At 41.9% G+C, this 12,527-nt stretch overlaps 1 protein-coding gene across 1 annotated transcript in view; it reads left to right on the top strand.

The window, feature by feature from the left end:
- LOC111267317 (cell adhesion molecule Dscam1) overlaps positions 1 to 12,233 on the top strand; it is a 47,013-nt gene extending 34,780 nt beyond the window's left edge. The window contains exons 23-29 of the mRNA XM_086971254.1: positions 693 to 878; positions 1,084 to 1,280; positions 2,333 to 2,855; positions 3,134 to 3,461; positions 4,379 to 4,431; positions 5,797 to 6,088; positions 7,344 to 12,233. Coding sequence (XP_086827380.1) covers positions 693 to 878; positions 1,084 to 1,280; positions 2,333 to 2,855; positions 3,134 to 3,461; positions 4,379 to 4,431; positions 5,797 to 6,088; positions 7,344 to 7,557 — 1,793 coding nt within the window. The 3' untranslated portion in view covers positions 7,558 to 12,233. The remainder of the gene's footprint in view (positions 1 to 692; positions 879 to 1,083; positions 1,281 to 2,332; positions 2,856 to 3,133; positions 3,462 to 4,378; positions 4,432 to 5,796; positions 6,089 to 7,343) is intronic.
- Positions 12,234 to 12,527: the final 294 nt, after the last annotated feature.

Raw genomic sequence — 12,527 nt, 5'->3', positions numbered from 1 at the left:
TAGAGCATGCACCCGCGACCTGTCTTCCTCAGCTTGTCGACACATCTAGACGTAACGTGCACATAAGGACGCTGAGAAGTCCGAGGTCTGAGAAGGTTTCGAGCAACACGTGCTTACGACAGCGAGGTGAAGAGGGTGGCTCGACTGTAGTTTCAAGGTTCCTCCTCGAAGTCGAGGCTAGCAGACTATTTAGGAGTTTCAACACTCTCACTGCCCTACTAATGTAGCGGCCAAGTAATCGTTGTGCCCACAATAGTTACACTGGTTACATTGGATTACATCCGTTATATTACCTGTGTACTATCTATCAATTAGATGCTTACGGTATTCCGAGGCCATCTAAGGGTAAGGACCTCCTGACGGTCCTTTGTTCTATCTCGGACGAAGTGTTTATTTTGTACCGTCTTATTCTTAAGCTGTAGGTTGTATAGCTCGGTTGAGGTCTTTGAGTATCAGGTAGAAATGCGCTTTTTGAGCGGTCCTATATAGTCGATCTTATTTGTCGCATTAAATCGCGGAGTCAAGGACAACGATGTCCGCCACAGATTGTAAGCAGACGTTTCCATGAATAATAAAAATAAGACTTGTCGCAGAGCATCGTTTACCGTTTTGGTCAATAAACCGTACGTGTATATAATAGGAAAGGCGTAGAAAAGTGCTCAATGTCAATTTATTATTTTATAACTTTGCAGAACTAATACTTCACTACCGAAGAAAGTTTGGCGGTCAGTGGGAAGAAGTAGAAGTTTCATCCAAGCAGGACTGGTACCTTCTCGAGGGCCTCCAGTGCGGCACTAAATACCAGGTGTACCTGGTCGGTACGAGACGGTCGGGAGCCGTTGGAGAGGCCAGCGATATCATCACTGGCCAGACAGAAGGTGTATAACAAAACTCTATTGTCTTCTTAATTTAAGTACTAGAACAACACAACTAAAAGTTTTTAACGTAATTTAGCAGGAGACGTTGAGGAAGGGGGTTAGGTTAGGGGGCTGATTTGCGTGCATTCTATATTCTTAAGTTAAAAAACACCTAGGAGGCGGCTCTTACATGGATTCTTAATACGATACGTGAATGCATTGACAGGTGGAGTACCAGCTGCACCGCTTCAGGACGACTTTGCAACGCCCAGCAACAGCTCAATAACACTCGATCTCGGTACCTGGAGCGATGGTGGATGTCCGATGCGCGCTTATGTTATCAACTATCGAAAGCAGCAAGCGTCCAATGAACGCGGAGAATGGATTCAAGTGCAGTACAACCAGGCTCAAGACCGCGTTGTGGTACGTTTGAGAGTAGCATTTCTAGTAATTTCGTCAATCTTTAATAGGCTAAAGCGTTAGATCGTCTTTTCAAGCTCTCTGATGCAAATGGTCGTATGCCTTTACAGCTACGATTGATTTTTCTATATTGGATTGCATTATATAGTCAGAGCATGTGTAGCCCGGTGAGTCTGGACTTCATGGTGCTTCGTAAGATGCGCTCCGCTGCGGTGATATAGATCGCACAGTTCAAACGTCTAGCTTAATCGAACCTGCAACCAGTCAGAAGAACCCGCAGTAATATAATAATAAAGCAAGCAAATGAAATGGCAAATTTCGACTCGTATCAAGAGCTACTTCGTTCGTCGACGTACTCTCGAAGTAGTAGTAATATAAAGGAAAGTGAGCTTATGTGGGCCACTCCATGCCATTTTAGCAAAAGGACGTTAACTTAAAACCTTGGTGCTATCAAACTCTTACAACTTTGCTGTACTGGATGTTTTTTCTTTGATCAACTTTCAAAAGCTAGGTATAATTTTTCGCACCTCGTTTAACTTTTGTTGAATAATTTAGAAGTAAAAGCGCTAGTTGGTTTTTCTACTACAGTTCCGCCTGTCTCAGCGTTACTTTTCGAAAAGTAAACTGCAGGCAAGTTACGTTTTATAAAAGCTATTGCATTGGATAATATTGCAAGACTGCCTAGGAGGCACCCTAACGTGGGGTTATATAGGTCATTGCAGTTTGGGACGATTGTGTTTATGTGAAGCGAAATTCAGTCACTTCGCTTTCTAACAAAAAAAAAAAAAGAAACATTTTTCCGTTAGCTGCCAAGCTGCTCCGCATGAATTATTAATGAGTTTTCAGGCAGTACGGGAGGCACACCTGCATCATGAAAGACCCTCGACGAATATGCTATTTTTCTGTCTCGCGTGCTGTCAATCGTCATCGACAACGGCGCTAAGCGAATGTTAGCCCGTACAGTACCACCCTTTGAATAAATATTATCATCAAGTGAATTGTTTTTCGTTGCCTATAGTCTAATTGAAACAATGTGCTGCTATCTTTTCCCACAGATAACCGGCCTCAGTCCAGCGACATGGTACGAGATAAAGGTGGCCGCATCAAATGACGCCGGAAGCCAGGTACACATCTACGCTGTGGCTACCCGCACTATCGCAGGTGGAACTATCGCGCCGGCGTTAGCCAACAGTTTCGATGACGGATACGCGACGAACTCAATTCTCGAAGAGGTGCAAATCGTCGTGCCCGTCATTGTGGCAGTGTTTGCGCTCACCGTCATTTTGACGATCAGCGGCTACGTTTACGTTCGACGTCGACAGTTAATGTTTCTCCAGGACAGCCAACAGAGTCCGCTGGGTAATGGCAGCGGCCTCTATGAACGGACGCGAGCGCCGTCTACCGGCGACACGCAGAAAAAGTTTATTGAGTCATGCGATACACTGTTTAGTGGAGGCAGCCCCCGACATATTAACAATTTTTCATCAACGTATCAGGTCCCTGCGAAGCTTGCTACGCCTGTATCGATGCAGTCGCAGCATTGTACGCTGGTCCGTAATCCGGATGCACGATTACAATGTAAGTAATACTTGTAGATAGCTATTTGTAGGCAATCACGTTTACATGCGTTTTTGTTTACTTTCTACAAAAAAAAAAAAAAAAACACTGTACGAAGCTAAAATGTACCATGCATAATGTATTTAACAATCAAATATGAATAGCTAGCTTGCTCCTTAAATTAGTTTTGGCTTTGCCTAAATGATTAGATTTCACTTCTGTTTTGTTGCGTTCATGTAACCATTAATCTTTGTCGTCAGCAAATAACGCATACCGTTGCGGTCCGCTACTTCTTGCAGATTATGAGGATGACATTGTCACGCCGTACGCGACGTTCCGAGTCGCCGGGAGTCAGGACTCAGACGTGTGCGCACGACGCGAGAGCGCCATCGCAGGCACGCTCGGCCATAGCGGTCAGGGTGCCCATCAGACGCTCCAGATGCACGCCATGCATCCCGGAGCCGTTCATAATCACCACACACTAGGCCACCCAGGGCATAGAGGCGGCGGTAGTGGTAGCGGTCCAGGCGGCAACCCGGGCGGTGGGCCTCAGGGCCAGGTCAACGGCACAGGACCGAACGGAGTGGGACCCCCAGGGACCGAGCGGGAGCGACTCGACTCTGCGCAGTACGAGCTCCTCGTAACTCACGTAATTAGACATAATTATTGCAATAGCATTGCATCGTTACGTTCCCCTTTCTCTCTCTCTCTCTCTCTCTCTCACTTTCTCGTCGTTTCTATTTCCACGAGCGCTGGGTACCTCGCTTTTCCTCATATTAGTATTTGCCTTGACCTTTCTGTTATACTGTAGCATTGAATTCATCGCCTGGCCATTGGAGATTAGTTGGCCTTCATTGTTAGCCACCTTTAAAGTCTTACGAGAACCCAACGGATTGAGCAGAGACGGAAGTCAATAAAGAAAACAAAATTGACTGTTTTAATGAATGTTTTATTTTCCTCTGTCGAGCTTTTCCGACGAGATAGTTTATGGTGGGGCACGATAAAGGTTATATTGAACTACTACAATATTACACATCTAGGCTTTCAAGCTACCAATATCGTTTCTGGCAACTTTTTATCAACCTTACTGTGAATTGATGTACTACTTCAAACTGTTTGCTAAAAATGACCTTTTAACAGCCTAGGAATTGTAAAATAGTTTTATATCACCGGAACCTTCGTATACTAGAGAGAGAGAGAGATAGACAATGTCTTACTTGGAAAATTACACTACGTAGAATAGTTCTATACCTTCATAAATTTATTGCAGATTATTGATGCTTTATCACTGAACAGACATGTGTCGTAGAATTCGTAGTACTTGCCTTAATAACTATGATCTTCTAATAACGTTAGATAATAAGTAAACGTTTCACAAGACCCTAGGGATACAAAGGGGCACATCCACAGCGTAGCAACTTAAACTTACCTTGATTTTTTTTGCTTTTCAAGTAATCGCGAACCATTCATATCTAGTAAGTAAATTCAGTGTGCTACTATTGTCAAATACTCAGTCTTAACGTTAGGTTCACGACCTCTTGCAGACTATTCGACGAACTCCAAAATCCATACCAAGAACTCTGTCCACGAAACAAGAGTGAGTGCCGAGCATATGTATATATACTATAGCTTACTGAAAAAGTACTGACCGAACCAAAATTGAAGTCAATTTTTTTACATCTCAAAATAAGTTTATTAAACTAAATATGCCCTATTTTTATCAATGATTATTTGCTATCCTCCCTTATATATAATCGCTTCTTTAAAGCTTCTATGGTTTCCGAGCGAAAAATTGTGATAGGTAACTTTCGTGCCGCTCTATTAAAACTAAATACTACTAAGAAAGTTTTGCACAGACCAAAACAGATAATAATCTGTTGGTACTAGATCTGGACTATGAAAATCTCCCATCTGGCTTTTCTGTAGCTAATGATGTTTGTTGTCTGGCGTTATTATGGCATTCATGACAAATAACACTTTTCCTGCTTACCAGTTTGAGTTGATTTTTTTTTTTTCCATTAACTTGTAGTAATCTTGTTAGTTGTTAATAGTAGGGTCCGGCTAGATCATCCAGCCAAACAACCAACTTACTTATAATGCACACTTCTTGTCCAGCCCCGCCAAACACGTAGCGTCAACTTCTTTAGCGTCAGCCTGAGCTCATTGTAAAACATACTTAGTTTATTCTTATTTCCTCTTTCCTTTTGTATATTGATTAAATGTTTATTATCCGTGGCCAACCGTTTCTAAATAGCTCAGTTTCGTTGCGTGCCCGTAGAGTCGGCTAAATAGGAATAGGAATCGCGCAAATTGTTTTCGTGCCTGAGTTCGTGCCACATCCAAACATCGAGTTTGTTTTTGTGTCTACCCTTCCTTGAGTGGTTCAAAACTGTTTACTGATGGATGTTTAGTTCTTTAACGCCATTTTGGCTATGCACGAGCCAGACTTCATCACCGTTCGCAGCGATTCCATCAACTTTTTTTTGCAATTAATTTTTTCCACAACAAAACCGCGAGTACCATTATTGGGCAATCTCTTCTAATAATGCATCGGTCGTATGTAGCTCAATTTTATTTATGTGCCTAGAGAGAAGTTGTGCCCTTATCTTAATAAAGTTACAAAATCGAGCAGGTGGTGTGTCGTAAATCTGAGCGCAGTATCTATTCTATTCTAACAATTTAACCATATGAACCACTGCCAACATCTAGCCTTAATGTGGCACCGACGCCGATCTGATTGATAGTACCTGATGTATAAATTTCAAGCTGTCTAATTAGAGAAACGGTCAGTAGTTTTTCGATAACCAATTATATCTATATCAACCCAAGTAGAGGTCGTCTCACTTTACTTACTTTACCTTAAGTAAGCGGCACTCTAGCGTACCTTGGTGCAGTCACAGGAAGGATAAACAGAACCGAAGTCAAACATGTATTCTTGAGCAACTTTTTTTTCTATGTTCAGTTTTAGTATGTCAAACTTATGACGGAGCGAATTGGATGAACTCGACCCCCTTCCGGATCCAACGGGCACCGAATCTACAGAGTTCTGAGGCGAGTGAAGATTCATCTAGTGAATGGTCGTCTTCCATAGCTAGCTCGTATCGTCAAGGGTGCTCGAACGGAGTCTCATCGCTCGAGCGACGCAAGAACAGCGCAAGCTTGACGCGAGATCTCATGCCGATGTCTGCGGCGAGTGCTTACGCGACCGTAGCCAGACGCAAAGGATCGACACCCGGCCGTTGTAATCATATTAGGTTTGTACAACAATAAACGAACGCTTCGGCATTTACTTCCATCAGCTTTCACCATGCGCGCAACGGCTATACGTTTTTGGTAACCGGCACACCATAGCCATAAATGCTTATACGACAAGGGACGAAAAACTATTATGTGTGCCAGGATAGTCAAAAACGAGCGAGACCCAAACTGCAGCTGTGTGGGTGCCAAAATCCCACCTGTCCCCCATATTCTAGACAAAACGTAGTTTGTATGCAAACGTACCTGTCATTTGTCAATCTTTTCAAAATATACGAAATAAAAAAATGATACGTTCATTGATTATTAATAGTGTGTACACTGCAGTCACTTGCTGAAAGTATTTGCACTCCGAACCAGGGACCTGTTTCCTCTGTGTACACTAGCCTTTAAATCAGACACATTAGGTCGTTATTTCAATGCAAATGTAGAAAACGGCTTGACGCCAGTATGTATAGACGTGTATATATTACAGAAGGGCTGGTGGCGTGCGCTTTATTGCTAGTTCGTATAAGCAAACGTCATCATGTGGTCGGAAACATACTTCATTTGGAAACCCAAAAACGCTTCAACCCACCACGACGGCCAGAATCGTATATACGAAAATGGGCCGCGTAACAGCGCTAAGTGACTGCCTCACAGTCACGCCACCTTGCCAAAGAATATGTAGCACTACCAAACTTGGTTTAAGTGTTTTTACTAACTTAGATTTATATATAATTATTTATATATATATATTATAAATAAAATTTCGCCTAGAGGAAATATCAGATACGCGTCAATTTGCTATGCTTTAAAAAAGGTTTATTTGTCACTAGTGATCCCTCCCACAGCTTTTAACAGTGTAAACAGAACATAATTGAACGGACGAATACTAATAGGTTACTGTTATTAATTAGCTCGGGTTTCTGCTTCGAACCTATTTGCTTAACTAAAATGTCTAAATAAGCTTGTCGACTAGACCTTAATGATTGCCATCTCTACCTATATATATCCGTAGTCATACCATAGATCTATTTATAAACGCAGTTAGCCCCTTGAGCGACGTGTATTCTGAGTAAGGAGACATCAGGCAAGGCCCCAGAATTCCCTATAAGACTACATGGATGTTTTAGTTTTTTGTGACGGTCAACTAATGAAGAGAGCCCAGGAAAGATTTAAATTATTCTGATTAACAGTTGAGTTAACGAGATATGCTGTATAAAGTAAACAGTTTCGCTTCAATAAACCTCATCCTCGATTTTTTATTTACAGATGTGCAGGTGACGAGTGTTTTGGAGGAGGCGGTACAACCGTCACTGAACGATTGCCATCAAAAGCCAGCGTCTGTTTTCCGTTATCGCCTCAAGAGGAACTGACCGTTATGCTCAACCAGAATACTCTAACAGGCAGCGCCTTCAAGACGCCTCAGCCCACGGCGCGGACCAGCAAACACCTCAATGGCATGGGCAACAACGGCGGCAGCTAAAACAAACTTCAATATTAAATTGATCAAATAGACAAAACGGAAAAAAAAAATAAACGATTCCTTTTGTGAAGTGCGCTGTAAGTGTGGCCTTTCGATCAAATAGGCCCGTCCGCTGATGCCGGAGGTCTTTTGCTACTTTTATTATTACTAACTGTAGCACAACAATGGCGAGGAAGGGGGCGTGACTCATCGATGTCGATTAGTTTGCAGATTTAATCATGTACGCGTTATTATTATTATACCGGCTAAGTATATGTATCATCGGAACAGGTGTCTAAGCTCGAATACGGAATCGCTGATTAGCAACACCGCCGAATTAGACTGTGGATTGGGCCGCTGCACACATTTGTATATATCGATAACATATACATGAAAAGTGTTGTTTAGAAAAGAAGAGACGTAAGAAAGGTACAGGAAATTACAATGGTGGCCGTGATTAGCCTAACAATGATTCGTGCGTATGATCCGCCTCGAATATTTGTGAGATAGTGAATGCTCGTATATGACTCCGCCGGACGTTGCACGTCGAGGAGAGTGAAGATTTGGATAAAACCGAGCCTAACTGAAACACAGCACGATAAACTTCATGTCTCGCGTCGTGCAACGTCCATCGTGTATATGTAGCTTAGGTTATTGAATGCATAAAGCAAACAGCGTAGGCAGCGGTTGCCATAGGCCAATTTAATGGTGTGACTAACTTTCAAATTTGCGCGCCACTGCAATACGGATGTATGATACTAGCTAAAGATGTGAACCTCGTTACAGGGGCTCGAATGACATAGAACGAAAGCAGATGTCTTCGTCCTGGGTGAATACGCTGTTTGTCGGACTTGGATAAGGTAACAATAGTACTAAAATTCGTCAATCTGAACATACATATACAATGTTTTTTTTTTTTACTTTTATTGCCTTTCGTTAACTAGAAGATAAAAGCAACGAGACAGACGAGCTACGCCCAGACCCTAATGATACAGTTAAAAATAGGATATTATAATAAAAAACATATAAACGTACAGACATCCGTGTAAATAGGAACCCCAATTTCCTGATGTTATACGATGCGGGGATTGTTAAAGAAATGTTCGTGTGGAGATAACGCGCGGACTTGTAATTAAGTCAAGATTGTGTTAAGATAGCTGGCTAAATGTACGGAAGAGAAAGGGCCCTCAGCTGTGCAATAACAAAATATGAGGTGATGCGCGGTGTTAAACACATCTAGTGCGAGTGTATTAACGAGATAAATTCATTACCAAACACCTCAGTAAGCTACGAGCTGGTGGACGAAAAGCAATAGTAGGCAAAATAGCAAGGTCGGCGGAGATGGCCTCACGAATAGACTTAGCGATCGACTACCATACCACATCTATCTAATTAAGAGGTATTGTAAGCCACAGATATTTCTGTCTTTCAATACTGGCCCCTTCTTAACATCGATGATCACATACAGTCAGCCGATAGTGACAGGAGTCGATTTAGATATGACTAACGCGTTATCAGGATCTAGATGTACACGAATGTCGTATCAGGAAATTTCACGCTACAAAAATCGTTCAAGAACACATGGAATGGAAACATAACAAAATTAATCCTCTGAAAAATATGTTATACATTCAGAACTTGCCGACTCGTTTAGACGGCGAAGGGTGGTACGAATTAAACGTTGGTTTCCTTTCGTTGATTTGAGTATCGCTGCACTGCATATGGTCTTTCTAAGGCTACATGGGTTAATGGCGTCATTAGGTAGGTAGGTTTTAGCCGATCAAGTTCGCAGGTCCGCACAGTGGGAGTGTAGAGACAGGTGAAAACGTGCAATTTAAACAGACCGAGTGAACAGCTGTCACTCCCTAAATCTGCTATCGATATACTTGTAAGCGGTGTAGCGGGTTAATTGTAGTGTGGATTAGCCCATATTAGATGACGTGGCCTTGTCGCTGCCCTGAAGTTGGTCGTCTAAAATTCTTTACCCCGTTCATTGTTAGGTTGTTGCAGACAAACACGGCGGACTTTAAAATTGACTGACTTTTGAACTACGTGCTGTCAGCAAACGAAATATAGATTGTAAATGCTCCATCCTTCTAGAAAATTGTGAGTTCACTTCGGCAGAAATTTACTCAGAAGAGAAAACGTTTTTCATTTCCGAAAATCAACGTTCACTAGTCAAAAGTGCATTGCCGTAATGGAGAAGGCTCTTCACGAAAGCAGAGCTTGGAAGCTGAAGACCCTATCGACCAGAACTGCGGCTTCACGTAGGCGTAACGTGGCGCAGAACTTTAACTCAAATACTGAAAATGCAGAAACTGAGCAACCAATGAATTCCCGTGAATTGATTCCAGGTAAGTAGAAAATAGTTTATTCCACGTGCAATTTGCAGTACCAACAAAAATCCCGCTTGGAGTACGCGGTGGCCACAGACGAGGCGTACTTCGAGCTCTATCAACAACCGGAGAGGCACCGGGCGAAAGAATGGCGTCACCCCGGAAAGAAATTGAATTCGGTAGCAGTGTTGAGCGGGTTTGGACATAAGGTGGCGGCAGTATGTGCCATGGACATCAGAGGCATCGGTTTCTTTAATGAGTCTCATGGACCGTTGGCACAGCAATCGAAAGCACCCAGTCTGATTACTTAATGACAACGCCAGACCTAATTGCCATGCCTCAATGATTTCCTGGATTGAGCGAAGAAATATCCAACGTGGACTTCAACTCGCTTACTTCCCGGATTTAGTCTGTATAATTACAGGGGGCTTTCCATATCCTAAAAAGGACAACTAATGGACAAGCATACCCCAGTATCGATTTACTTCCAAAAGTCCTAGATGGAGAAATTACATCTAGGGATGCGAATGGTAAATATATGGCTATTCAGAAGCTGTGAAACAACTGAAGGACAGTACCTCTGTTGCAAATTCAGAAACTATCATTCCAACTTAGCTAGTCCAAAAGTTGTTCAGTTTCAAAGTCCGTCAAACTCGTCTGCCTGATACAATGCTGAGACTATCCATGAACCATTCTTCGTTCCTTTTGAGACAATTAGTGACAGTAAATATAAATAATAATTGTAATAATGTTACTGTTAGCAATAATAATGAAATTATTATATCTATCATCATTTTTATGCCGTCTCCGTCGATCAACCCAGAAAAATTCGCGCGCAACCGCTACGACAACAGACAGCAAAGCGGGAGGGACCATTGAGTTCTTATGATAATTTTCCGTTAAAATGAAGTTCGTTCGTAGCTTAGCAAGCAAACCGAATAGATAAAAATAGTAGCGGCAGTGACTATAATGGTGATAGTAATAAGTTAATTTCGATTACATCAAGTCGAAAGGGTAAAACAAATAGGGGATGAGTAAGATTATTTTAAGCTGAGCGTCCTCCGATCGCTAGTAATTCAGGCGTCATGTAAATATCGAAGACAAAAATCAGCGAAAGCAGCTACAAGGACAGTTATGGCTGCAGCCTTATGAGGGAGCGGCTGGCGCGTACCGTCTTAATAACGGAATGGCACGTCACTAGTATCTGAAAAAGCTGGCAGATATGGCGGAGATGTTAGCCGATTGTTCGTTTAACTGAGGTACAGATTGTATAGGTTGGACGAAGACAAAATTTTGTCAAATTAGGTGGGTAGTGAGGCACAATTATGATGTGGTTCAATAATAACGACGAGCTTCGACTGCCACCATTGTTGGTTGACTCAACAACTAGGACTGGCCTTACTAAATTTTGGAGCGCTTCTGCTTGGCCGGATCTCGTATGTATAAACGATTGTTCGAGAAGTAAACAACCTAATGAATCACTATTTCTGCATAAAATAAATTTGAAAGAAATACTGTTGTCTTATACGATGATAATAATAATAATAATAATAACAATAAGTAGGGAAAAATTAATCAAATAAGAGCGCACGAGCAGGAACATTTACTGTAGATGTAAATAAACAGCCTGTTCGTTCGATAAAGACGCGAAGTATGTCGTTCAAAAGAAAAATCAGCGCAAAAAAACGCGAAAAACAAAGCTTTAGGTGAACGTAACGAACCTCGTCGAGATCTCTATTGTACGCATATCTGTGTACATTAACACAGAACTCGCGCCAAAAACCACATAACTAGTTTATCTTGGGCTGCGGAAGTGGGCAAATTGGGCCGAAAAAACGGGAGGGTGACCTACGGAATTCTTTGTGTCTAACTAACTGAATTCAGAAAGCAAACTATGAAATAAAATCAAAAAAAGCGCATTATACGTAGCTACTGTCAGAAAGGTGTCTAATAATAATGAAGTGTTGTTAAACACAATGACTCAAGCAAAACATAACGACCGGGATTTTGAATGGTTGATCGGGACACCGTCGCAGAGGCGCTGTCGGGGGTTTGTGTTAAAATAATTAGTCTGTGTTGATTAGGCGTTGGGGCAGGCGTCACCCGATGCCTTAGTCATAACAACAACAACGTGTATAGATAAGATTGTGCTACTAATTAGATATAATGACCTTTAACAGTAGATGAATGGGTGATAGTTCCGACGAAGCTGATTATATGTAAGAGAGAATATACAATTCTGATGGGCCATTGCATAGTGATGAGGTATCACCCCGATGATGAATGACATGTTGAAGATTAAATAGACGAGAATGAGAATCGAAGAAGAAATAAAGTTTAATATTTTTACCGTCAAATAAATTGTTTTCAGTTATTGTTATGTGGAAGATCATGTATGGACAATTACAAAGACAACGATCCTAGCTAGCTATCAAGTTCAAATCTGCTGCTTACCACCAGGACTTCGATATTAGTTTCTGCGATAATGCAGCGGTAAGATGTTTGTCTACCAAAATGAGAGATACGAAGGTAGGTCTAGTTTCGAAACTTGACCTGGTACACCTTGTTTTGCGCCGATGACCAGCCCTTCAAAGCAATACCCCACGGCAGCACCGGGGACAAAACTTGAAACATTTATTTTAAGTTTTCCATACA

The sequence above is a fragment of the Varroa jacobsoni genome, unplaced genomic scaffold (assembly GCF_002532875.2).
Source record: "Varroa jacobsoni isolate VJ856 unplaced genomic scaffold, vjacob_1.0 scaffold_1169, whole genome shotgun sequence".
In the NCBI taxonomy this organism is placed as follows: domain Eukaryota; kingdom Metazoa; phylum Arthropoda; class Arachnida; order Mesostigmata; family Varroidae; genus Varroa; species Varroa jacobsoni.
This window is presented reverse-complemented; position numbering and strand designations above follow the sequence as displayed.